The 27,798-nt window shown below is 39.6% G+C and overlaps 3 protein-coding genes across 4 annotated transcripts; 2 read left to right on the top strand and 1 right to left on the bottom strand.

Moving 5' to 3' along the window:
* Positions 1 to 556: 556 nt before the first annotated feature.
* Positions 557 to 7,764, top strand: LOC110053523 (uncharacterized). Of its 2 annotated transcripts, XM_020759760.2 has the most exons (7): positions 557 to 658; positions 2,395 to 2,618; positions 3,657 to 3,824; positions 4,615 to 4,806; positions 5,438 to 5,713; positions 6,179 to 6,470; positions 7,032 to 7,764. In XM_020759760.2, the coding sequence occupies exons 2-7, from the start codon at positions 2,405 to 2,407 to the stop codon at positions 7,516 to 7,518; spliced, it is 1,629 nt and encodes a 542-aa protein (XP_020615419.1). In that variant the 5' UTR covers positions 557 to 658; positions 2,395 to 2,404; the 3' UTR covers positions 7,519 to 7,764. The 2 variants fall into 2 exon arrangements, with proteins under 2 accessions (XP_020615419.1, XP_089128533.1); XM_089272407.1 differs by lacking the exon at positions 557 to 658 and having other exon boundaries at positions 2,293 to 2,618.
* Positions 7,765 to 11,415: 3,651 nt separating this feature from the next.
* LOC110053628 (uncharacterized) lies at positions 11,416 to 13,427 on the top strand. Its single transcript, XM_020759882.2, has one exon. The coding sequence runs from the start codon at positions 11,459 to 11,461 to the stop codon at positions 13,061 to 13,063; it is 1,605 nt and encodes a 534-aa protein (XP_020615541.1). The 5' UTR covers positions 11,416 to 11,458; the 3' UTR covers positions 13,064 to 13,427.
* A 4,637-nt stretch (positions 13,428 to 18,064) lies between these two features.
* LOC110053536 (uncharacterized) lies at positions 18,065 to 26,699 on the bottom strand. The gene is made up of 2 exons (XM_020759778.2): positions 24,954 to 26,699; positions 18,065 to 19,838 (listed from the first exon to the last, which is right to left on the bottom strand). Exon 1 carries the CDS (start codon positions 26,464 to 26,466, stop codon positions 24,979 to 24,981), a length of 1,488 nt encoding a protein of 495 aa, XP_020615437.2. The 5' UTR covers positions 26,467 to 26,699; the 3' UTR covers positions 18,065 to 19,838; positions 24,954 to 24,978.
* Positions 26,700 to 27,798: the final 1,099 nt, after the last annotated feature.

Raw genomic sequence — 27,798 nt, 5'->3', positions numbered from 1 at the left:
GTAGAAATACTCCTAGTCGCTTCATGCTACAGAAACCGGGATAAGCTCCGGCCTGATGGGCCACTTGGTTCGTATGCAGACTTAACCTTACCTAGTAAAGATAAAATCGAGCGACACGGACAATTCAATCGTTAACTTGCTTGGTTTGACGTAATCAGCACTCGGATAAACACTGCTGATGGCACTGAGGCATTTCACATTGTTTTTAACTAGTCACTGTTCACTTGTAACACGATTAAATTAACTTACTCTAACTGTTTATTACAGATTACAGGGTAGATATATATATTTTTGTCTTGTACATAACAGGTCATTTTGACACATATATTCCAGTCTTATTGGCCCGTTTTCTAAGCTTTGGAAATTTAAAATGAGTAAGGATTACAGATAGATGTTGGATTGTTCTCAGATGAAATGGTTTTCAGTTTGATTTCTCTTGAGATAAAAAAGAGAACAATACACGGAGCATTAGTCATTGAATTAGCGTTAGGGTTGCTAGGCAACATTGATTGGACAAATTGCAAGCAAGTGCAATGTCTTTTGAAATTCAAAACAGGACAATAACTTCAACACGTAATACACCGCCGTCTAACTCGGAAACGTTCGTCTTTTAAATCTAAAGTGATTTGGCACGGAAGGGTCGTGTAGTGGAGAAACGGTAAGCCTTGGGCACAACTCAGCATGTTCTGGATCTGTTGTAACTGATGAGTTTATTAGAGATATCGCATTGCTCATTTGGACTTTCGCGCGAAATTATTCGTATTTGTTTGTTATGAATTCAAGGTAGGCTTTGTGTGTTGTTTTCCTTCTCGGCATAATTTATTTACTTGTGGACACCATAATCTGTTTGTGTACAAATCAATAATCCGCATGCAGCCTCTTGCAGTAGTGTCAAGTCGCTATGTAATAGTACATTCGTTTGTCGTGTGAGGTTGACTGAATAACGCTTCTAAAAGAGTAAAACTCAGTTCGGATACTAATTAGCCAGACATGCACGAGTGTATGCTTATCATGATCTAAATTAAAGCCATACAACTGTGAAAAGACCGACTGATGTGAACAGTGTATAATAGTCGAAAAGAAACTGGATAGACGTGAGGAATTGGTCGAGCTGTTCGAAATTTCTTGGAAACTTTTAGTGTATTGAAAGGCCATGAATACAGTCCACATTTACATGATTCTGTTTTCATGGCAGAATGAGCACTTTTGACACGACAAGTGCATTTAGCCATCTAACCAATATGAAACAGCTTATAAAATGGTTTGACAAAGTGAATGCTAACCTAAATCTTAGTAATATTTCAAGGACAGTTTGCGTCCTTTTTCTCCAAACCGTTTGTTACATGACAAATGCGGAATCCGGAATCAAAACACTTTGACTCTTCTTTTGCCTGGAGGCGGATAAATAATATAAACATGTAGACTGTAACAGAGTTTAGATTCAACTCGATATCAATTAAACCATCATGAAGAGTGAAAATCCAACTTTTTCGTTTTTGGAGGGAGTATAAGCACACAAAAATTGTGTAATCAGCGCCCATTTCATTCGTGGTACTACTAGATCAGTTTTCCGCTTTTACTATACATGTATTTTCCGCTTCTCCAGAATGTTACTGTTTTATAGTGGTTTTCGTGACCAAGATTCGAGGTTCGAGTTGAAATAAATAAAATCAGAGTCGGGGTATTCACAAAAGAAAAATCTTCCGTGCACGGTAGTTATATATTTTAAGTCAAACCACTTTATCTCCAAAATTAAATCCATTGTGGGAACTAAACACATCACATCCAGGCCGGAATGTAAAGATTTATTTCATGTCAAGGATGACAAGGATCTAAAGGAACAGCTTCATGAAAAGAATAGACCAAGGGAAAAAAAAAGATCCCAATTAAGAATCGATCTTGATAATGTTCGGTTGAAACTACATGTCAGGACATGTAATCTGTATACTTTTGTTCTAAAAGGCTCTCTGGTTTAAAGATCAGCCTTTGACGTCTTAATTTCTGCGGCATTGACATTGTTTTATTTCAGAGTTCGACTGAGAGTGCTTGTGCTGAAAGCGTCATCAAGGAAGTGCATTTTAATCTTCAGGAAAACGAAAAGACGTTCATAAATACAAGTCTCACTATAATAATGTTCTGTTGTAATAATTGCACTTGAAAACTTAAAAGCTTCCTGTTCTACTATGATTAACGAATGACACGTGCGGCGGAAAAAAGCTCTGATTTATATTGAATTCTTTTTCTTGATAATGAGTTTTGTGCTAAAAGCTAAAAGCAACGTAATATTACTTCGGATAGCTCACGATCATTCCTCACCTATCTCCACGTTAGATCATTTTTTCATAATTTCACGTTGAGAGATAAAACACAAAGTCTGTAATCTTTGCTCTGTAGATTAGCCGATATGTCCGCTACAAGTACAAGCGATGACAAGGTAAAAGTAGGTCTGCAAAGCGTGCCTACACTGAATGTGCAAGATGCCGATCACGACGCCAATGAGAATATAATAGCGAACAGCTCCGAGATAGGAAGCGCGCATATGAAACTCAAATCGGGTATTATCACCGAAGGAGACTCTAAAAGTCGTCAGCGAAGTGGAAGAAGCCGAAATTCAAGTGGTGAGTAGTATAGTAAACTTTAATATCGCCGTGTTATGATACATCGTAGACCAAAACAGGAAAATGTATGATTCTATTATTAAGAAAAAAATGACTTGATATACATATTAATTATGTAACGCTTTTGAGAGGTATGCCATGGAATATCCTACCGCACTTGTATTTTCTCGATATACATTGTACACTCGGGCCTTAAGGCGAGTGTGTATACCATGAAAATACAAATATTAATGACATGTGGGATATTCCATGGTATGCGTTGCATAACTATTTTATACCACGCCTTAGAAAATACAGTGGCCAACCGAATCATTGCGACATACGCGTGGCGTACGATAGGAAGGTTGGTTGTAATACCGTCGATTGTACAACGGCTTTCCTGTATTCTGATTGGTTGCATTTTCTATGGCATGGTATAAAAGGTAATACACGCATGCCTGTTCTTTTTTAGGAGATCAAGGTCGGTTTCGATCGGTAACAAGTTATCGACCAGTCACTGCGCCACGCAGGATTTGCATACCGTATATACGGCGGACATTCACGTTTTGAACCTCATCTTTTTGTACCGATCAACTTGGCTGCTAAGTCTTTGATTTAGTCCTCACAGTTTTTTTGACATCTTAATCTTGACTTTGTATCGGTGCATCGATATGATGTCATTAATTCTATGTTACATGTGTGTACTCAATTGTGGAAACAGAGTACACAACAAAAAGAAAGTGTGTGCTGTCAGTTTAGATGAGTATATAAGGTCAAAATTCTGCATATAGTTATAGTTTTTCCTTTTATTATAGTTATACTTTTTTTTACAAAACTTTTAGTAAGAAGCTGTGAATGTGGGTTCGTGTAATGTGTAACATCACGGTTGCTTCGTAACAAAATAGTATTTTTGCCGCAGAATTAAGTAATAAGACAATTGCTATTTGTGATGCAGGTCTTTCTTTAAATTCTTCTATATCTTTTAGTAGAAGGCTGTCCTTTCTCGATGTATTCTAACGTTATCCACTGATCTCTTTGTTTTGTTCTTCTTGTTAACAGCAAGATCCAAGAGAGCAGGCACAGGCAAAAGCAAGTTGACCCCAGTGCCCAACCCAGCTGAAGACACATCTAAGGATGAGCTGCGTTCTGACGGAGAGCTCGTTGAAGATAGCGACTACGATACAGATCTGGAGTTTGAAGAACCTCGAGAGGAATATGATCCTACAGGTAAAATAAATTATTTTAGTTTTGGAATAAACATCTAGCTGGGACATGACTAAACAATGAAACAGCGAAAACGATTTTCACAGCTGTAAGTCACGGCTTCTGCTTCAGTGTTATTGTCATAATCATGTACTGACCTTACTGGCTCATTTCTTAGCCACACGAGATGTGCTAAACTAAGAGTCTGAATCGGGGCGTTAGGATCTTAGTTATTAATTAAAATTTCTTCGATTTCTCAGCGATCGGTTAAGATTGCAGCCCATTTTTGAGCCATCAGTAGACTTTTCAGATCTCAGATCACGCCTATCAGGTCATTTTCATTAGCCTGCCATTTTTCAGCTGGCAATTAAAATTTTGACCAATTCTCAGCTACACTGTATGATTTAAACCCCATCCAGTCGTTACGATTTAAAAATATGGATATTTCCTTTACTGGTCTGTATTTCAACTCACTTTGAGAAAACAACAACAAAAAACAAAAACAAACAAAAACAAACAAAAACAAACAAACAAACAAACAAAAAATCTTGCATAAATTTCAGTTTACGATCTTCTAGAAGTATCGCATTATAACATAGGAAGTAAATGCGTACAATCTAATGCTGAGTGCAAGCGTTCGTCTCGAGAGCCCTAGAAAAGTTAGAGTTGCTCTCGGCAGCCCCTCAATCAACTCCCACGCTTCCCTCCTGCTCTCAAAGTCTCGCGTGCTTCCATAACTTGACGTACTGTCAGCATAGACCAATTCTAAAACATAAGAGAGCCAGTATATTACCAATTTTACTCCAATTTTTAGGTCGCAAAGCTTACCGAGATGCTTGTTCCCAGCTTGGTATCATCCCAGTCTCCTTCGTTATCGAGCATATTACAAGGGAAGAGATAAACATCAAACACCACGGCCTGGGACCTAGTGGCGCCCAGGCCATCGCATTTGCACTCATGAGAAACACAACAACGACGACTCTAAACTTGCGAGATTGCGCAATAGGTAAGAACCGGAACGGATTGTACATGTGTTATGATGACATTACTGCTTTAGAAAATGTAGAGCCGACCAGTACGTTCACACCGTGGAGTGTTCAAAACAAAGAAGTTTCAAGCCTGACTTAACGAAGTCGCCTAGTTTCAGTACGTTGAAGGCTTCCTCATTCTTTCGCCATGGATCAAGTACATAACATACATGCCAAAATGATCAAAACCTCTCACTTCATTTATTTATCAACTAAGGAGAAAAGGCTGGCTGTACGGCTGGGGTTAACTTGAATCTTAATATGTTCCAAAAATTTCAACTTGCCCAGTTACTGTCTGACTTTTTCAGGAAACAGCATGATATAATTTCAGGAAAAACATTTCTATCTGGCATTTAGTTTCCAGAAGAAATCAAACCGTGCCTGATGAAAAATTGTAAAATACATACTCCATTTACGGTCAGTTTTCACTGAAGCTTCTAACTCAATCTACCTTGGAAGATTCGGTACTTTTGTATTGTCCGTTGAATGTATGAATGTATAAATGACTTTATTTAAACTAATTTAAGGGATTGGGAACACTAAGTTTTCGCCTCCCTGACATATTACTTTATTTTATTTATTTTTTTGTCGTTGAATTGTCTCATTCAGGCCCCGAAGGCAGTGAATTTATCGCCAGATTGCTGAAGGAAAACTTTTACATCACTGAGTTGGATCTTGGTCAAAATAAGATCAAGAGCCCTGGTGCCCAGGCTATCGCAGAAGTGCTCACGGACAATAACACCATTAAGACTCTCAACCTATCATGGAACGATTTCAAGGACAAAGATGCTGCCTGTCTGGCGGAAGGAATACGTGTCAATCAAACGCTGACATGGCTTGACTTAAGCCATAATGAGTTCGCTGAGGATGCAGGGGTATTATTTGGTGAGTTACAGCTGGTGAATTGTGTTTTATTATAAACCCGTCAAGCCTTGAATCGGCCGTTTTTGTGTTACTGGTTATCATGGTTATACAAAATAAACGGGTCTGCAAAATGTTTAGTCCCAGTAATATTTAGCATCATTATTATATGGCTAGCTCCGTGAGCGGGCAAGATGAATCAAATCCTGCGCTGTGATTGGCTACCCGAGTGGGCCAGATGGAGCTATCTTGCCCGCTCGGGACTACCCACCGCGTTCCGCAAGAAAAATTTCCCCGAAAGCCATATAATAAATCCTTTCTTTTGTTCCAGTAAATTTGTATGGCTGCTGGACACGTGAGTGAATACGCTCTATACCCAAATGTGGTACTACATTCTTTTTCTCAGAACAAGTGTTAAAATTCAGTCCATCACAAAAAAGGGATTACGTTACATCCTGCAATAAATCTAAAATCATAATTCTACTTTAGGTCCCGCCATTGATGCCAATGGTGGACTAGAATACCTTAACCTTAGCTGGAACCATCTTCGAGGCAAGGGCGGGATTGCTATCGGAAAAGGGCTGCGTGCTAACTGCAGCCTGCAGACGCTGGACTTGTCTTGGAATGGGTTCGCTGATGAAGGCGCCGCAGCGGTTGGAGAATCTCTCAGAGAAAACAACACGTTAATTGATTTGGATTTAAGCAACAACAGGATTTCTACTGAAGGAGCACTGGCGCTCAGCAAGGGACTTCAAATCAACAACACTTTAAAAATATTAAGGTTTGTAAAAAAGAACGATGAAAGCATGGGTCATGATTACAATACAAGAACTTTCCAGAAGTATAATTTCTGTTAAAAGGTATCATGAAATAGAAACAAGGCGAAACGTGTTTTCCTTTGTTCTTCAGAAGTTGAGCAGTCTAGTATATATAATAAGACAAAAAATGCAGTTGATTCCGTGACGAGTAACTCTTTTGGTTAACAGTTAAACTCTGGATACTGTTTGGCACTAAATTTTTGAGGTTTCTAATTTTTGCGAACTTGCGGTTTTTCCACGATCCGCAAAAAAAAAAAAACTTCCAGCAAAAATTTATTCTGCTAGCGAAATCAAATCTACAAATCTCATATGTAGAATCTTGTTGATGCCATTTAAATTGCCCATGGTACACTACAGGTTCCATGGTACATTGCAGGTGTATTTATCTGATGAATAACCTTATGTGCAATCAGGCCGGCCAGAAAGGCACTCCTGGTTCCAACTTAACTTTTAACACCCCACGATGTTGAAATTACATTTATGGTTTTGAAGTAATCTCCTAACGATTTTCTTCTTAACTGCAGGATTGGAATGAACCCTCTCCAAAATGCCGGTGCATTTAACCTCCTCTCCGCCATGAAAAACAACGTCGACTCAGCACTAGAAAAGATCCTGCTCAATAGCGTGGTAATCAATTTAGAGACTCAAGCCCTCGTGGAGTTCCTTCTGGGTCAACATCCGGGGCTTACTATCGCCTGCACTGTGAGCAAACGGTCTGGAAAACTAGAAGACGAACTCAATGAACTTTACGGCAACAACAAGAAAACTGACTTAATCTACATTCTCAAGAAATACGTCGAGGACAAGAATTACCGGTTGGTTGACCTGTTTAACCAGTTTGACAAGGATCATAGCTTGTCAGTAACCAGGGACGAGTTCCGGCAGGGGTTGAAGGGCATCGGAGTTCCCATGGACGATGATCAGCTGACTAAGTTAATTGACATTTTGGACGAGGATGGTGACGGAGAAATTGACTACGGGGAATTCACGTGGATAAACGAAGTAGAGTAAATTGGAGAATCACTCGGCAAGCGAAGGCTGGAGCATTCCCTAACTCAATGCGTGCACTTAATGAAAACCAGGCTCAGCATTTGACAAAATCATAGTTGCTGGTGTATTGGAATCGTGTGCACCATAAGCACTAAAAAGCGGCTTCTCGGACCACGTTATGCCATACAGAGTTATTGACGATAATTTATTAATATTTATAATTAAGCACATCGATATAAATAAAGAAACAAGTGTGATTGCGGTAAACCTTACTGACTGTTGCCTAGTCCAGTCCATGGACTCTTCTTTCTTCCCGCCCATGTGGGGGTTGAACCCGGGCGGGCGAAAAGAGAGTTCAGGATAACTTGCATGCGCATGTTCAGAACGAACCAATCAAAAATTGTTAGGCCCCAACCTTCCGATTTGATGTAAACAGCACAGACGACACGCTTGTCACAAGTATATACTACGCGGAAGGATAGGAGAGTTTAGGGACTGGAGTATATAACTGTTGTCAAAATGTTTTAAAGCGGTATAAACGAACATATGTTACAAGCGATATATAAATTTAGCTTACTTCAAGGTGCCTTAGCGCGGTTCTTCAGAAATTTGAAAACATAAATATCCACTCCGCATCTTTTACCGTAAAAAGTACTACTCGTCATTCCAGAGATCTTCCATTAAGAAGAGAAATAGCTGTATGTTGGCTTAATTTATCAAAAGATATGTCGACTTTTAGTTATCGGAGTTTCACAAAACCTTGCGCGAACTGAGTCTCTAAATCGATATCGTCTCACAGATGTCATATCATAGCCAAACTACAAATACTTAATTTGACACATTGCATGTAAAAAACGAGTACCGCAGGTTTTATAGACAGCGGAGCTCATGACAAAAAACACTTAAAGAGGTATTTATTTCAACGAGAGCCTGCTTACTGGAAGGAAGGCGCTAAATGACAGTCCGCGATTCTCTGACAAGTGCCGATATCAAAAACGTTACATAACGTGAGCTTAGTAGAAATTCAGATATTGACTGTCTGGGTCTTATAGCTGGTTATGTAATAACCACTCGGTCTAAAACCGGTTGGATCTCTACTTTACCTAGACAGAGGGCAACTCTGAACACAAAAAACTGTTGAAGAAGGAACTTAAGTTAAAGCACTTTGAGTATGACCTTTACCATAAGTTACAGGGCCTGTTCCTTGAGCTTATGCATCTGACGTAAAGTGATACCATTGGTTCAAAAATTGCTGACCGTGCAATACCTATGCGTAGGGTGGTAAAGGGTATTTTCGTCATTTATAAATGGCCTTATTTTTCCCTTCAAATATGAAATGGCTAGGTTTTTTCCTTGACAAGCGTGATTTCGTTAGTGGGCTCGGACCGTACTTTATCAAAATAATTTTCTTTGGAATGAGGAATGAACAGTTCCATTCATCGAGAACTCTTATTTTGATTATTTGTTCTATTATTTTTAGCACCTGTTATTATGTAATAAACATTGCGTAACCGCGAAAGCCAATCCATTTGATCCCTTGCATAAGCCTTTAGTGGAACACGATTTTCTTGTGGATAAAAGCAGCGGAGAAATGGGCCCCTAAAAAAGTCGAACAAGCCTTTGGAATTGGACATAAAGTTCCAAAATCTCATTACTTTTGTAAGTTCGTGTGAAAAAACTAACTCCCCTTATCGTGATGCATGAAATGGCTATTTTATTTTCCGTGAGTTGTGAAAGGACCATTTTTTTCTCCGCGAAACGTGTTCTAGACCTCCGTCAGCACCCTCTATTAGCCATGCGTGGCCAAACAGGTGCTGTTTACCAAATAAACGTGACCAGCACGGAAAAATCTATACTCGGAATGCATTAAAAAAAAGTTTGACAAAATTCACGTCGATAAAACCTAGTCCATCGTATACACGTCAGCGTAAAAATCTATACTCGGAATACGTGAAAAGAAAAAAAGGTTTAACAAAATTCGCGTCGAGAAAACCTAGTACATCGTTTACACTACAGTGCTGCCTTCATTTCAGTTGCAATATCTTGTTTTGAAAATTGCTCGAGATCGCACAAAGACAAAACAACTTTGGAAAACAAAAGAGCTCGAGTTAAGGGCGGGGATTTGGTACTCAACATAGCACTGCTCCTCCTAATTCCAAACTAATTGCAGCAATATATTGAGTGATATAGAGTGATACCTGAGCCAGTTAATTGCAGAACTAGTGTCTGTGCTTTGGAACTAAATGGCAGTTGAACACTTTGAACCTGAGGAACCAACGATCGATTTGAACTACTTTAAGCGCTTTGCAGGCAAAAGCAGAGTGTATCTTAAACTCTCTTATAACGTTATTTCGTGTTTTAAGGCATGCTTGATTAAATAAAGCACGCAATTTGACCTAAACAATCAAAAACTTGCTTTTTGTTTAACCCTGGGAATTTACGTCACTTGTCAGTGCTCAAGCGTTTATAACTGAGGCACATTAAAACATTTTGTTGTTGACAGTGTGGTAGAGACACAAACAAGTGAAATTAAATTGCTCTGGCCTCAGGAGACTCTTTTTTCATTCGTGTCATTATCATAACTATTTCCCCTTGCACTGAAAACGAAGTATATGGCTAATGGTTAATAGCGCTTCGTACGTGACTTGTTTCTTATTTGTCATGGGAATAGTTCATGCCTTGAAAAGCTTCGTACGTGTCTTGCCCGACATAAAGTTCCGGACAAGGTACAATCGCTTACTTGGATAACTTACTAATTTGTTTTACTTTTGAGGTCATGCAGGATTTCCATGACAATCAAAGACGATTTTGTATTGTTATTGGGACCAAGATGAGAACAATGGTGTCCTTCATGTCTTTTGTGGTCCACATGATGTGATTTTAAACGAGGTTGAAAGGGACCATCATTGGATTCATGGGAGCCTGTTTGATAGATTAACCATGGAAATGAACTATTGTTGTTTTGTCCTGTCATTCACGAAAGAATGTTAAGTACTTGGGCATTCCATAAAGTAACAAAAGACCCTGAGTTAGAATTCAAAATTGTCAGTTGCTTGTGCTTGTCAAAGGCAAAACACCTCTATACCAACATACCAGGTAAGTGTGATATTTCGCGTTTTAGAGGTCACATCGAAAAACCACTTTACTATTAGCTTGGCCTGCTCAAGGGTTATTCCACCTTTGTATAAGTTTCAGCTGCTCTGAGATACTAGGAGTGGGCAGTAGAGCTTGTTTTTGAATATAATTCCTTTCACATGTAAACTGTCGCTGTTGGTGGAATCAAGTTAGAAAACGTAACCCAACAATGATAACAAAATGGCATTATTTGTGCAAGAAACCTCCAAATGAGGGTTGCAATTCAGCAACCGATTCTCTTGAATCGAGTCTCGCATCATGATCTGAAAGGCATTTTTTCAGTGTAGATGCTCGTGTTATATAAATATTGCATTTTTATGACTCTATTTTTCATAACTTTTGTGCTTAGTCTGGCACCTTTTGGGGCGTAAACGTGGTATTGCGACTAGACAAAAGCAAGCAATCACAACTAAAAGATTGGACTTCCCTTAAACGGAAGTCAAGCATTATCTTCACCAGCGAAACGAAAGGCTTTTGTTGTCCAGAATTACATTATACCAGCAAACAAGACCAAGTTCTCTGCGCATTCGAGTTTTATTTGTGATGAACATTAGCTTGCAAGTAGATAAAACAGCTGTTTATAGCAGCTAGTTTCAAATGCTAAAGAAAAAGGTAAACTTACTGGTAGATCGTCACATCATTGCCTGATAATCAGTCGAGGCAGCTCTAAATATTTTATTTGTATCTCGGTTACATACTCATACAATTTTGCTTTGCTTGCTTTTTTTTTACAGTTCTAAATAACAGTGTTCTTGAGCTTTATTTGCGAAGTCAAAGGAGTTGGAAGAACTATTTTCAGTTCACGCGTTTCCTTAAGTCTGGCTTCATGGTTCACGAGATGTCGGAAAGAGCGGATTCGCCTACAGGCGAAAGAACGGAGGAAAATTCCCGTAGCGGAATTCAAGATGGAGATATTACCATCGCAAAACTGCGAACATTTTCAAGATCTCTGGAAAATCTAACATCAGAGACACTGTACAGTAAGTGGAAACGGGCACGGGGCGAAGGCATTAACAGGTCCGCTAGCCGACCACGGAGTATTTCCCTCATAACACCGCCTAACATCTCACGTGAAGAGAAACAGCAGCCTAGTAAGCCAACCAGGAAAAACAGCTTCCATGTTTTACAAGAAAACGTTTTCAGACCACGTTGTTGGACCATAGCGAGCCCCATGGAAGTTATCCGAGAGCATAATGTAATGCACGTGTTTGACTTAAACAACAACAACGACGGCAGGAATAACAACACACCGGCCCTAAAGACGCGAAGACTTGGAAGGCAGTTCAGAGTAACACTTGAGATCCCTCAGAAACAACACAGTCCCCCTCCACCAGCTAGTAAAATGGAGAAGGAGCACTTACTCGGAGAGGAAATGAAACCGGTGTCTGAAAGACGAAGAGAACAGGGTGATGGTAAACAAGTAGTCGAACCAACTTCGGAAATTTTCGTAGAGGCTTCGCAAAAGTTACGAAGAGTTTCCGAAGGTGGACGAAAGGACGACGACCCCCCAATAGTTGCACGACTTCTGAGCGAAGAAGATGCAGCTTCCACGATGGCGGACTCATTCCCTAGGAGACCTATCAGCAATTTGTTTGTTGAAACAGTGAGAATCGCGGTTCCGCAACAATCAGCGAGCATGCCTGCATCGCCAAACTTCCTATTGCGACAGGATTGTGAAAAAGCGTGGGATACAGTCGATGGCGCAGACGAACATCCTGGGGGGCTGAAAAACACCGTTGTCAAAGGCCCATCTGAAATGACAACAAACAATGAAAGGTCAAAATCATTACAGAATACTTTCTCACTCGGTTGCACTTATGCCGTGATTAGCCAACCATCACGAGCGAAAGAAAACAGTGTTAAACAAACAACTAAAATGAACAGTACAGTAATCAGCAAAGAGCAGCGAGCCGAACTAGAGGAGGAGTATAAAAAGTTGAAGAAAGTTTCCCTTGAATTCGATAGAGCTGAGTTCGAAGAAGGATTAAGCAAGCCTTATAGTTTATCCGAAGCGGGTACAAAAGAAATTTCAGAGTCACAACCGCTTAGACGATTCTCAGAACTGAACGATCCCACTGCACGAAACATTTCATCAAATCGACCAACTGCTAAAGCTATTCTGGAGAACATCACAAATGTCGCCCACAAAACAGAGAAACAGCGAATTCAGAATATCGAGAAAGCTTTCGAATGGATTAGGAAAGAACTTGCCGAACTTCGCGCACAAGATAAAGACATCATGCGAACATTTTCGATGATCCAAGCCGGAATAAGGAAAATAAAACTTCAACGCGCGTTAAGCGGTGATTTGGACGAGCCGTACGAATACGACATTGTGGACCACTCTGTGGATTTGAGCGCTAGTTTTTCGTACGTTCCTTTAGTTAAAGAATTTCATAATGCATTCCCAAGACGAGCTAGTCTTATCTAAACAGACTTTACAGTTAGGGGTTAAGAGTTACAACATTTTATGAGTTAAGACTGAGAGAGGGCAAACAAAGGACTATTTACTTCAGAATTAGCAAGAAGTCTGGATTACCAGTTTAGCTGTTGAATTAAGTTGAAACTCGTTTGTTAGAAAATATTTTATTCGTTGAGTGTGTTTAACCACTAGGTTATCGATGTGTTGATTTTATTATAGTTTGGATTTCTCAGAAGGCACTGTAGATGATATTCAGATTCAAAGTTTCAATGTAAACATATCACAGAAGTTTAACTAAGAAGTCCTGAGAGCGTTTGTGCTGTGTTATCATTTCTTGAATAAAAATTATTTAGAAATTGAGGTCAGATCTCAACCACGTGGTAAAGTTATATATTTTCCCTGCGGTTAGGTTAACACGATTTTAAGTCACCTCGGAACGATAGTCACGTGTATTCTAATAACCTCGTTTGAAGCCAATTAGGTACATCCAAAATTTTTCCTCGCTGATAATTAATGACTGCCTTTTGGTTGAACTCCCTAGGCGCCCGCTACAGAATTTTCTTTTGTTTGAAGGAATTAGAGTGAACACAATGGGTCAGGGTTCGACTCGGAAGCAGTTTGTTTGCGTTACTACAACATGAAAGTTTTGTTACTTGTAATGGGTGATGCCTTCAGTCTGTAGAATCAGTGCAAATAATCATTTTGTCGATAAAATGTCAATAGCATAATGATTGTTTTAATGAAAAGGAAATCTGTTAAGTACTGTCTAAGGCCTGTCTGTTTCCGGTACACGTGAGTGGATATTCAACTATCAGATCGTCAGAACGAGCGAGATCTGGGGAGAGAACATTCAGCGTCGTTTCCAGTGTCTACTAAACAGGTATTCGGACGATTCTTCTCCCCAGTTTCCGCTTGCCAAAAATTGTCAACCTTTGCGTTCAGAGCGGAAACGCGTACTGTACAGCTTTCTGTACATCTCTAGCCCTACTTGCGGGATCAGGTGATAATGCAGGCTGCAATTGGGGAATGGACGGCAAACTGTAGTAAGGTACGCAAGGATGTCGTTCGGCTGATTTATTTGTACTTGGGCAAGCATGAATTTTTTTCAGCATTTCACTGTTAAGAAAACAAGGCTCTCGCTGCCTGCTGAGAGGTTCTCTTGCTAATTTGATTAGTGGTAAGCTTATATGGATGCAATATGTAAAGAGTTTGTGCAAAAAATGCGTCTTCGTACCGAAATTTCTTGTATACCGCTAGGAAGTAAAGGGTTCGGAAACCTTTATTTTTTTTCCTCTTTACTTGTCGGAAAAAAGAAAAATTGATTCCCCATGCCATTAGTGACGTAAAAATGTTGCTGCTCAAAGGGAAAATTGGGAAAGCATGTACAGCTCGTAACTTTTTTTGTTTAAACTATCGATAAAATTCCGGCCATTTTTAAAACTTGGAGCCTGGCACCCGTCCAAAACTCGCGCATATTCTTATTACGTTTATCCACTCTCGCCGGATTTATGAGTACGCTAAATACCTAACCATAACTTATTAGTACGATGCACTTTTACCGCATAGCTTGTTCTTAAGAACTCTCTTGCCATGGTTGCATTTGCTTGACCAAACTCGCCTGATAAATGAATGCCACCAAAGTCAACTAAAACGTACTATTAAGTATAAGGAAAGATTGCCCAGTGTTTTCATTGGGCGTTTGAAGCTGAAATTTTTCTACTTGGTAAATGACCATAGGAGCTAACAAGGAACGATTTTAAAGAGGCACAGTCATAAGCAAAACTTGGAAAAGTCAAAAACAAAAAGACGCCCAAAAAATAATGATCAGTCATTTTGTTAAAAATTACTATGCTATGAGTTTACTCATGAACGCGGTCGTGGTCTTTTATGGCTAGGTCGCGCAGCCTTTTTTTCAAATTCTGCCCTCGTGTCCTAGAAAAGTTGCTAAAAGTAATTCAACTTTACTCCTCATTCACTGAACTTACTGATCTTGAAATTTTTGGCACATTTCATGGAGGAGGTTAATTACTGTAGTCATTATTTTTGTGCCGCTCTTCCCAAATGTGCCGCAAAATCCCCGTGACAGGACCCCTTTAACACCGTGCATGACGTTTCAATAGCATGCATCGAACATGCTATAGTAAGAGTAGCATCAAAAACATCAATAAAGTGAGCATATTGAATTGATTACCCTCGGCAGCTTTTCATGGTTATCCATTGCCCTAGTTGCCACGAACACACTGCGAAACCTTGCGCATGCTGCAATGTTGTTCGCCACTTCTGAATGGCCAGCTCATGCCCTTCATTCGACCGGACATTTTTGCGCGGAGCAACTGGTCGTGTTTACTTCATGGCATGGAAGAGATTACAAGGGACTGGAAGGAGGGACTCCTCATCAAACTACCGTAGAAAGGAGATTTGAGGGTCTGCAGTAACTATAGGGGGATTACACTTCTATCAATACCAGACAAAGTTCTAAACAGAATTCTTTTGGATAGAATGAAGGCAGACAATCAATTACGGGACCAGCAGGCAGGTTTTAGAAAGGACAGGTCATGCACTGATCAAATTGCCACTCTTCGCATCATAGTGGAGCAACCGTTGGAATATAGCTCATCTCTCTACATCAACTTTATTGACTATGAAAAGGCCTTTGACAGTGTGGACAGAGCCAAACTGTGGAAACTATTGAAGCACTACGGTATCCCTGAAAAGATCATTACAGTCATTCAGCAATCTTATGAGGGAATGTCATGCAGAGTGGTGTACAGAGGCCTGCTTTCAGATTACTTTAATGTCACGACTGTGTTATGACCAGTGTTATACGTGCGCGCTTCTAAGTACGATTCAACAACGACCCAAAAATACACGAGGATTTGCGAAGATATCAGTAAAGACGATAGGATCCTTTAAGACTGTAATAAAACGTGAAAGTAGGGAAGTTATAGCGGTTAGCTAAGCCTCACAAGTTCCTGCCACTCCATCCATCCCCCAGGAAATCTGTCAACCGACCTCCCTGCTAGCAGAAGCTCTTTTCCTGGTGTTCCCGTCAGCGAACACCAGGAAAGTTTCAGTTTTTCAGTTTCAGTTGTATTATCGCACACTATTTACAGAAAAACAACTTAACGGAAGATGGTATACAATGATATAGGAAAAATAAATACAGATAGAAATTAACTACAAGAAACAATATTTAATTGTGCACACTGACCAAAGTAGCCAATGAGCTTTCGAGTTGGTCACTGTCATGTAGATATAAGTTGGCGTTGGCCGCATGCTAAGTTAATTTAAACATTAAAGACGATATTATTATCATAAAAGAAAGACATACATAAATGCAAGCTAAAATAAAGGAAAAACAATGTCCTGAATATTGTACAGTAGAAAAAAAGATGGAAAAGAGCCTGTGCTAGCAGGGAATAAACCGACTTGTAAGTGTTCTTATTCTTCTGAGCCTGGTCCGACGGATCATGCTAAGTGTTGTTTCAAAAGCGCTGTCTACCTCTTCCTCAGAGTCACTGTCACTGTTACTCGCGCTAAGGCTGTCTGCCTGTTCGTTGCGAGTAGGAGACTGCTGGTAAACTGGCACCCTCTATTGAATTAGGCAGCCCATTACTTTCGCTTCGAACTTTTTCTACGCCTCTCAATGAATTGAAATTGACTGGTTTCAAGACCGTTTCAGTTTCATATATATAAGTTCAGAGGCTAAATGTGCCCGTCCTGTCCATTGTATCATTTTGACGTATATTTCCTTGTCTGGCGGATTTACCATGCATCTGAGCTCACACCCTCTTTTCAGCTTGCTCTTTTCTGGTCTGATCTCGTGTGAGGTTGGTTTGGGAATTTTGATGCGAGGTAAGGAAGCTGCATACGATGTTGGCAGTTTTTAATATGAATATAGATTTGTGGAGAACGCTGCTGCCCACTTGGAAACCCTTTTCGTGTTTCTTCAACTGATGTGTCAAACATCATCAATATTCATACAATATATACAAGTATGATGTGTTAAGGCATGCTACTTTTCAACATGAAGGTTTAAAATCTCATTTGTAACCGCGAAATAGTGACCAGTTCTGCACGTGCTGGATCTGGATGGACATGCTCAAAATTAACGAAAAAGTTCTGACATTTTTTGATCCCAGGAAATAAGTGATGTCTCGAAATTTTTATCTCATTCCCCTTTTTAACTTTTTTTCCCATTCCCAATGACCAATTCCCAGTACCAGGGACTTCAGGTAATTCCCCTGAAATAAAACTGCCAATAGATTTTTGTTCAAACTTTGTCCACTGAATATTTATCATATGAGAACTTTAACTATAAAATAAAAAAGAGGGGTGCCACGTTCATTAAGGAGCAGTGAGGCATTAAAAATGTCCGATTTTGACATTATTTAATGCTTATTACAAGAACACATTCCAAGTTATTGTAAAATCTTTGTGAGCCAAGACTCATGAAAACACGCCTCAAACTACAGTCAATACTTGTGTCGGACACAAATAAACTTTTCAAGTTTGATTTTGACAGACAGCTGAAGCCTTTTTAAAATATTGAAACCAAATTGCTTGACACGGCTATCAAACTACAAAATAGAAAAGGCTACAGTGCAGTTGCTATTTTACTTATTTATTCAATTTTCTACAATAGAAATCAGATCAGTCTTTTCTCACGCAAAGGTAATGATTAGTTGATTAAAATGACTGGAAAAAAAATTTGGGGTGCCCGAGCCCGTTAGTGAGCTATAGCCATTTTTCAACTGACAGAACTCAATATTAAGGCAAATCCGCTTTGTTTTCAATGTGCGCGTGCACGAGCGCGAGCGCGTGCAAGTAAGGATGCGCAACGCAAATGCGAGGAATCACCTTAAATCCCATTTTCCCAGAACAAAAACAGACCAATCAATCCCAGTTTGCATTTTACCATTTCAGTACCCTCTACATAAAATAAGTAAACGTTATCTTCGAGTTTCTGCGTTGCAAGGTACAACTGAATGTAGGTAAAAGAGACACAGGTTTCATTATAGGTTTCTTGTTTATTATAATAACAACTCATTTGATTTATACAAAGGCGTCATTTGTTTTCGATCGATTCCAATTTCTTACAACAAGTTAAATCCTTATTAACTATGGAGAAGAACAAATAAAATCGTTGTCCATTGATAAAGCCAAATATAATGCAATATATGCTTGTCACAAAATGTATTTAAACGTTTGTTTTTGTCGATAAATTTTAATTCAGTCATCAACTATCTTAGTAGACTACAAACTAGTCGTATGATATAAAATTTTTATACACATAATGGTTTCTAAATATTATTTTTCGTGTTTTTATGGCTAATATTTTTCTAGTTAAGGTACCTAATTTTTCCGCTGATCTCAAATTACTATACAGTCATATAGATTTATCAAAAATTGTAAAAGAGAAATCCTATGGTCATTTCAAGCCTGGCTGAACCCATGATGAACTGCATCAGTCTCTCACACGTTTGGCCAACAGTACGATTGAGAATCCGACACTTGTCTTAGTTAGGGTTTACCAGTAAATGTAATATAACGCACAGCGAAATTAGCTGTAATAGTTCCTGCCTGATTCCTTTCAATCTAAGTTTGATCGGAGCCATCTTAAATCATACTCAGATGATTTAAACACCAAACTGTGTCATGAGCTGTGTAAAACAATTGCAGTACAACGCTACACTATTTTGGTAGAATTGCGAGACAACTGCAACGCGTTGAAACTACGGTTTAATTCCACATAGTTGCAGGAGAATTGCGTACAATTGCGTTACAACAAAGCTTTGTCGTTTTCACTGGGTAGATATATAAACGACTTCTCCTTTTCTTCTCTTTCAGTTTTGAAACAAATTCAGGTAACTTAGTCGTGGGAATAACAAAGGAACTTGTTCATTTCTGTCTTAAGGCTAACTATACAAAATGTACAGCAATATAATGATTTGACATCAAAAATTAATTTAATTTAGCTAACAGTATCAAAATACTAGCAAAATTAACGAATAACATTTTTAAACGAGGACACGAGAGAGAACGGATTATGAATACCAAATGAAAGATATATAACATAAATACTATCTAGTCTATTTATACAAAATCAGTATGAACGACCGTCTACTTTACACTAAACTCAATATCTACTATATAAAACAATGATTTTTAGATCCACGTTATATAAAACAATCATCTCTAGATCTGAGTCTGTTTCTTTTAAGAGTTAAGCATGGAGGTTCAGTTGGCTGGTAATATAGTAGATCTTTCCATGCATATTTGAAATCAGTTTAACTACTCCATTTCTTAATGCAAATCTGCATGGGTTTTGCCAATGTACAAACTGAGGGAGAAATCAAGGACGTCAAAATTGGCTGCCATTGATCCTAGAAACAAAAGAATAATAACTTCCACCAAGAGAGCATGAAGGGTGCGACAGCTAATCCCCCAAATAGACCCTATTACGTAATCCATCTCAAGTTATTTTAAGCTAAAAATAACTTGAGATGGATTACCTTTGGAATAAAGTTTAACTGTCTGACCCTTCATTCTCTCTTGTTTCACCCGAGTAGTGTCTATGACAACAAATTTTGACATCATACCCTGACTCTGATTCTGTTCACTTCTGGGTGTTAACACTTAAGTTTTCTTCACCCGCATCATTGGGCTATCTGTACTAGAGTGTCAAAGTTTAAACTTTCTGAGCCACGTTTAATTTCGACATAGCATTAATGTAGTCCTACTTGATAAACTTTCCTCCATGTTTTATCTCTTGCCTGGATATCTAAACATTGGGAGAGAACATAAATGAAATACATCATAAGCAGAAGATTTCACCACGACTGACTTCCACGAGTGTGTGGATGCAGGGGCCTGTAGGTCAACAGGGAGCCCATGGCCAGTTGATTCCATCAGCTTATATCAATATCACGAAGAAACAATCTTCTAGCTAAGTAGTTAAGACCAACACCCCTAGTTACGAAATTTTAACCCAAAGCCACAATTTTGAAAAAGGAAACGAGTCTACCACCACATGTTGGAATCAGCTGCGGCGCTCCCAACTCTAGAGGCAGCGATACGCAGAAACATAGAATCGTTCAACTGAGCAAATATCTCAGAATTTACGATACAAAACGCATAACGAGGACCCAGTCCTCTGGTCCAAGCTGGCAAAATAGCCATTTCGCGGCCTGTCCTGAGAGCTACTGTAATCGTAATACCGTAATCTGGCGTGATGTTATGATGTTATGGGAGGGGATAGAGAGTGCGTTCCTTTGGGGTGATCTGGATCAGGATCCAAGATCACTCGGATCATGGTGCATCAAAGGGACAGATAAATCCGTGACCAGAGTGGATTAATCGGTTCCTTTGATATACCATGATCCGAGTGATCTTGGATCACTGATCCTGATCCAGGTCACCTCAAAGGAACCCACCCAGAGAGTATCATATCCAAGGACAAACACCCGGGCATATCTTTGGATATAAATAGAAGCTATTGGACATGTTGCCGATATATTCGTCAAAGTAAAACTTGCTAGTCCCGAAACATAACATAAAACGCATCGTTTGAAAGTGGGCGATATCGCTCTGGGTTGACAAGCTTCAGCTAGCGTGAACCTCGAGAAAACCCTCTTCTGAATTCATATAAGCCGAGTCTTGTATACATTGTAAAGATCTACTCTTCATGCATGTAAGGGATTAGGAGAAAATACTTTTGAATGGATAAAGTCAACAAAAACCTTTCAAATGCGGTCAAGACAATTCATTTTCATGTTTGTAAGAATCGGATTAAAAATTCGACCAAAAACTAATGAACCGCTTATTCTTCGGGTCCTGAATTCCGCATTCCGGCCTTCAGCTTTATACATCAAATTGGAGTCAATAAAGCTATTGCAGTAAAGTTCATCTAACAGTACAGTAAACCAGTCTTAGATGAAATTTTGTCGTGATATTCGAAATAATTGAAATGCTACTTAGTGCATGGAGGCTGTTGGTCGATATTACAGGTTGAGACCATTTCAATATACGTAGCTCAAAAAAAAAATTACTACGCTAAGTTTTAAAAGAGATTTTGATATGAAGTCGGCCTGTCGTTTGGTTTCATTAGTTAAATAAGTATGTATATTAAAAATAAACCGCCATATTTGAAAGCGGCTTTCTTGAAGTTTGAGAGCTTCAGTCAAACAGAAACCGCACACAGGACAGTTTTGTACGATCAACAATATCTCGTTCTTGGCTTCATCGATATTGCCTTTCATTCAATAAAATAACTCACGGGAAATAGCTAGGTCAGAACCGGCCATATCTAATGATAAAACTGATATAATGCAATGATGCAGAGATAGGTATCAATTGTAAAATGTTTTTGGATGGAAAATGAAATTACACCTAATAAGGAAATACCTCCTGTTTTCATTCAGGTGATAAATTAAAAGTTTAATTTCTTCTTCCGGCCGTTCGAGGATTTCGACTGAAACATGACAAAGCACTGCTAAAGTATTACACAGGCGTTTCTGATAGCAAATATCATAACAACAGAGTGATCTGGTTTCCATGTCATCCACCTCAGGAAATTACCCCCAAAAAGGGGGAAATGTTTTCCGATGTCGTGCATACCGCAAGGAAAGTAGCAAAACATTTTTGAAACTGATAAGAATTTCGTTCTATAGACTGACAGCTGGAAGAGTGATCCACTTGAAATTTGGCAAACCACAAACTTGGAATTATTGAGTCGTGTTCTTTTTTCGGTTGAACCGACGATCAACATTAAATTTTGTCGTGCAGTCGCTTGCTCTGACTGCTCCTTGACCCTCCTTGCTGTGCAGAATTTCGAAATAATTTTGTTTGCTTGGAACTGTAATGTGGAAACAAAGGTGTGATATGATATTAAGCTTTGGTTAGATTTGTGATTGCGGAATGAAAACACGATTCTTTCCAAGACAAGCACGGAGAAATGCGATAAGACTGTTTTAGCTGGAAGAATAAATTCATACCGGTTTCTTTTGTAAGCTGTGCAAAACACTCGAATACAAAAGACGAAATCCGGACATGAAGGAATTTCTTTGCTAACTGACACGAAAAAATCGTTCGATTAAGAAATATGATATTTTAATCAACACAGTTTCTAAGACTGGGACTATACTGAGCAGTACCTTCCTTACAAAAACAAGTCGCATACCGGGACAAAACATTTATGAATTAAAAACCTCCTTGGATTACCAAGTATTTAGTTGGGAGGGGCTTACGCACGTTTTTGGGAGTGAAGTTCATAGGCAGCCATTGTTTATAGTGTCTGCTAGTTTTTTCCTTCATTAATCGACCATTACAATATATTCTTATCGAAAAGGGCGTGTGATTAAAAGGCGCCAAAGGTCTACGATTTCTTTTAAGGGCCACCAACATCCACAGAAATCTACATATGAGACTCTTGCATTTTGTGGATATTTCGTTGTTGTTAAGCTTAGACGTTGCAGTTTTGTCGTCATGTTTCCGGACTCAAGGTTACCCTTACAATATACATTATCTAAATACCATGAGAGGTCAGAAATATGAAATGCACCGCCTATTTTGTCCTTATATCCTGTGCAAAAACGTGACTATTGGGAGACATAAATAAGCTTTGAATTACATCCGATCAGCCTACACTACAAAGGCGGTTGTACAATTATCTCTTTTTTTAGCAGCGAGGATTAGTACACTTCAAACCTAATATCTTTGCAAATCTAGTTCTTTGTTATTGGCTGAAAAAACATCTTCATTGTCAAAGTAAGGCCCTCAGCTAAGTCAAATACAATTGTTTCTAGAGAATGTTTTAATGAGGCGGTGCAGTGGGGCAGATATCATAACGCGCAAAACGTGATCGTTGCTCGACTATATGTTTGCTAGAGCTAAAAGGAGGTTAGATCAGGGCATCACAGATCCGGCGGTATTTTTGCTTGTGTTAGGGAACAGATTATTTCAGACGGTCAATCCTCTTATACCCAACACCGTGCCAAGTTTTAAACGCTAAGAAATATTTTTACTTTCTAAAACACTTGAACCTTACAAGTACTGATGATTCCTTTCAAGAAAGCGTGAACGCGACCATGCGGTTGAGTCATGTGCTGAGGCTCGTAAAGAAAATTGGGTTCTAGACGCGATTTTTACTCTGTACCTGGGTATTGAACGCAAGTCTGCCAGAAAATTGAATTCGTAAGTTCAGATAGGAGTGTTATTTGTAATAAGCGCAATGTTATTTGAGATAGTCAGAGTTCAAGTTTTGGACCAAAGCTAGCAGCAAAAATAAACATTGTTACACCAATGCACACATAAACACGATAAAAAAGCAATCGCTTTATAACGATCAAGAAAAATATAAACGTTATGAACTTAACAGCACAAATATGGCAAAAATGGAACATAATAAAAAACTGTTCCAGATAATAATGCACACAGGGGGTCTCAGTGTAGCCATGACTACTTATGTCGTATTGGGTAGGAATTATGACAACCACACTGTATTACATCTCTTTTTGAGAAATAATTCTTCTCTTCCAAAAATAAACGAGAAAACCGTGAACCTGTGGAAACTGAAACGAACGAAACAAAGAGATCACATTCCTTTGATGATCCTCATACTTTTCGCTAAAATCGCTTGTTTCGCTCGTAAAGCCGATTTAACACATAACGCATGGATGTCCGCCAAAAATGGCAAGAATACTGCATGTGTTTTCTTTCCGGAACTTTTTCAAATAGAGTGAAAGTCAAGTGTGCAGTTTCCGCAGTGCCAGAGAACTAAACTGTCTAGTCTTGGATGTGACAATCTCTACCGGTTCGAAACTGCAGTGAAAGCATCGTCTCGTGATGCGTATAAGCACGTCGACAAAAGCCTATTTTGGGAGCATTCTTTACATGTAAAAGCCAACGTCAATTTCTTTTCTTGACGCAAGTACACCAAATCCATGCCTTAAAATACAGTGCTCAATTAAATGTTTTTGATGGGATGGGACAAAAGACTCCTTGAAGATGTCTAATTAAATTGACGTTGCGGTCAAATGTGTGCTTTGCGTTTCTTTTGAAGAAAGATTACTTCAGCTTCACCCCATGACCCTTAAGAACTTATATTGCATTTGAAGATTTTTCCCTCTTGAAGAAACACGCAAAGTCTACTGTCACAATGAGACGAATTCATCGTCTTTTTTCCCATGTCTATGGGATTGAAACACCTTACGATCTTTTTTAATAAAGTTAAACAATTGTTGAATCAACTTTTTTTGTTTGCAGTGAGAAAACGACTAAATAGGCCGTTTGATGACAGCGATCGGAAGTCAGCGAACCCTTTGACAGACCTTGAAGTACCTATTTGTACGGGATTTGTACCATGAGGGCACTGTTTTCTTTCAAAACATTTTTGCGTTCAAAATTTTCAGCATTGTTAAACCCAAGGTGTTTGCATTCAATGCTGTGGTCTGAAAAGAGCCTGAAGGAAATTTGCAACACAAAGGAAGTTCTTTGTGTAGATGAAGAACAATTAAGGTTGTTTTGGCTGTGAAAAAATTGATCAATGTCCTTATAAACGATGTCCCGCAAGACTGGTTTTTCCCACGCAAAACGTTCTTGATTAATGGCAATTACTATTACTGGTGAACTCATATTTTCCTTCACTGAGCACGGAATTTGTATGCGTCCTTTCTTCGACCGCTTTTAGAAAAGAAAAAACTTCAATGTACACAGAGACCTGCATTAATTTTGAGGTGTGATTCAAACAATAACCCAATTTGATCTCGTCAAGCGGCGAAGTCTGGAGTCTGAATGTAAACTAGCATGTTAAGTTAAGTATTGCAGTTGTACAACTGTTAAACGTGTGCCGGAAACAATAAGTTGTGTAGAAAAACAAGTTTCTTAACAACTTACTCACCCGCCAGAGAGAATATTGCCTAACTTCAACACCAGCTAAATCGTCTTGAGCGGGTATGCGCGAAATTGCCTTCGGTCAGTATACGGTTTTGGATTTGCGGGGCGCTGTCAATTTCACTTGGGTCAATGCAGGTCGCGTCGAATTCTTCCGCCTTCAGTTCGTTCTTTAAGTGCACAATTTTCGCACGTAAACTGATGAACAAGCTGACTAGATCTCTGTCCGGTGTTTCAATGCGATTAAGTTCTTCCAGGATCCACTTAAGCGCTCTGCTCAGTTCCTCCAACCTTTCTTTTTTATTTTTATTCTTCCCCTCTAACTGAAGCTTGCCGAGAAGCTGCCGAGCTTGTTCTAGCGCACTTTGCGTGCTGTAACCGGAAAGTTTTGCTGTTGACGCAGGGTTCAAGGAACGTGCAGAGGAGAAGCTTGCCACTGAATATCTGCGCGGTTGGTTTTTACTTGAATAAGAGTCGAGCGAATGTTCAGCGGAACCCCGGCGAGCTGTCCTTGATGTGGAATTGGAAATAGTGCGGCTAACCTCCCTGAAATGCGCTAAATCACCGGATATCGGCTTAGTTACTAACGCTCTATACACGGTACTATCACTGTCAGACGATGAGTGATATGAGCTGTTTGATGAAAAAGATGCTTCGCTGCTATTGTCGCTTAGCACGTCCTCCATATCCAAAGAGCGATTTATGTCCCCTTTTACGTCTTCTACGTATAATCCTCTGAATTTGCCCACTCCGTTCATTTTAGCGCCCTTAAATCCTTGCGCCTTTGCCACTAGTTCCTTCCAGCGATCGTCTTCTTCGTTTCTGCTGCAATCAGCACTTTCCATATCCTTTACGTCGTCCTCACATGTCTTAGATCCTTGGTTCGAACTTTTTCGCGGTTGCGGCAAAACAATGCTGACTTTTTTGGATCCTGTATACCTTGGAACGCTGTGAAAGCAACCATCGGAAAATCGGCGGCAATTGAGCGAAGAAGCCCTGCTGCTTGCATTGTTTGTCGCGGTTGGAATGGATCCCGTTTCGCCATCCTCCATGTCGTGTTCCTCTGAGAGAGCGCTGAAGGTCGGAGTATTACTCCCAGAGAACCGAGCGGAGGCGAGAAAACCGTCCGAAGCGCGCCGCGTTGTACGGGGCTTGGACCACTGCAAGGAAGTATTCCTTGCAGGGGTAATGCGGCGGATCGGTTGTTCAATAGTTATTTGAAATCGAGGACGTACCATAGCTTCTGTTTCCGTGTTTATATCCTCATTCGATGCGCTGCGGCTCGGCATCCCTGTTCGTCCGTTGCGGTAGAACCGATCGTGGTTCTCATTGCTTTCGGATTTTCTTGTGGCCGGAAAACTCTCCGCTTCAAGGGAGCGAGAATGGCTCAACTTGCCTTGATCCCAGCCGTTTTCTTGTACTTCCCAAGTGTTGTACATAGTGTCTTCATTCGAGGTAGTATTACTCCAGACAGGCTGCTCGTAACTTGTGTCCTTCATATTCACTGGCCCGCAGAGCATTCTATAGAACACCCCGGCGGTTCACATACGGTACAACTGCGAGCAAACATTGCGTGACGTGGTGTTCTTCATACAAGCTCGTGATTATTCAAATGACACTCGTGGTTTCGTTTGAGTTATATTAATCGACCACAGATATGACCACGTCTAGATTCCTCGAATGTCGAGAGCCACATTAATGCATTCCGAGCGTCATGTAGCTGAGAATTTGCCAGATAAAGATATGAAACTTCCAATCGTTAAATTTTGACAGCTGGGAAGTCATTTGTCTATTGTGCGGTTAATAACTTTGTTATTAGTGACAACAGCACGTACCGCGTGACCCTGCGGGCATTCGGCTACCCCTCTCCTACAGGGGTCGGAATAACAAACAAAGACACCCCGCTTTCTGGATTGTCAAACGCAGTGTGTAGCTTTTTTACGCTTCACTAACGCTTTATGACGCTAGTAGACGGATAGAAATGCAAAGAAAGGTTCGGTTTCAATATAGTCATAAGCGATAACAAAGTTGCCTTTTCTTGGGAGGGGTAAGGTTGTTCGGTGTCTTTTGTAACCCTTCAATTTAAATAATATAATAAACTCACGGAACTATTTGACAGGTCAAGATCTTTGTTTTAGCAATGAACTGCCATCGATTCAAAACAACCAAATGATAAATCTGTTTTCAAATAGACTCTTAAAACACAATACCAGGCGCAAGGTTTTGAGCTGCGGACAGGAAAGAGGCTGTGTTGGCAGGGTAAAACGCTATACAAATTTGAAATTTTTGAAATTCTTACGGAGCCTATAATCCCATGTTAAATATGTTTGTCTCCATGGTCAACACCACGAAGCTTCAAAACTTATTGAGCGTTCTTTAATTATGTGGACCTCTTTTGTTTAGTTGCGCAAACACAGGTCATAGCATTCAATTTCATATTAACCTTTCATCTTGCTCAATTGCCATCTCATAAAAGACAGTTACATTCAAATATATTTCCTTCCTGCTCGTCTGTGCGTGGCAGTTCTTGATATTCTTTGAAACTCTTTAACGGGACCGATTTTGAGAGCGATGAAAAGCTAAGAATTTCACGGAATTGTTTAAATTCATCAACCACGTGCCTCATGCATGTGTGAAATCTGGATATTTGTAATTGGTGTTCTTTTTCAGCAAAAAATTTCAGCGCACGAAAACCAAGTTGACTGAAAAAAACGGATGCCCATTCACGCTGACTTAGCCTTTCTCAATGAGTAGTTGCGTAACAGTGGCCACAATGATGAAGCGTCCAATCGCAATAGAGGCCTCACGAGGTTCTCCTCAACCTGTGGACAGTCTGGCGAAGTACATTTTAG

The sequence above is a fragment of the Orbicella faveolata genome, unplaced genomic scaffold, assembly GCF_042242905.1.
Source record: "Orbicella faveolata isolate gen_17 unplaced genomic scaffold, um_ofav_v1 contig_1, whole genome shotgun sequence".
In the NCBI taxonomy this organism is placed as follows: Eukaryota; Metazoa; Cnidaria; class Anthozoa; order Scleractinia; family Merulinidae; genus Orbicella; species Orbicella faveolata.
The sequence above is the reverse complement of the archived record's forward strand: the minus strand, read 5'-3'. Positions and strand labels throughout refer to the sequence as shown.

What these genes read in the sequence shown, in the direction of transcription:
- LOC110053628 (XM_020759882.2), top strand. Translation starts at nt 11,459, where the DNA reads ATGGTTCACGAGATGTCGGAAAGAGCGGATTCGCCTACAGGCGAAAGA.
- LOC110053523 (XM_020759760.2), top strand. Translation starts at nt 2,405, where the DNA reads ATGTCCGCTACAAGTACAAGCGATGACAAGGTAAAAGTAGGTCTGCAA. An exon ending in AAGAAGCCGAAATTCAAGTG is followed by an intron (nt 2,619 to 3,656) that starts GTGAGTAGTATA and finishes TCTTGTTAACAG; the next exon opens with CAAGATCCAAGAGAGCAGGC. An exon ending in GGATGCAGGGGTATTATTTG is followed by an intron (nt 5,714 to 6,178) that starts GTGAGTTACAGC and finishes ATTCTACTTTAG; the next exon opens with GTCCCGCCATTGATGCCAAT.
- LOC110053536 (XM_020759778.2), bottom strand. Translation starts at nt 26,466, where the DNA reads ATGCTCTGCGGGCCAGTGAATATGAAGGACACAAGTTACGAGCAGCCT.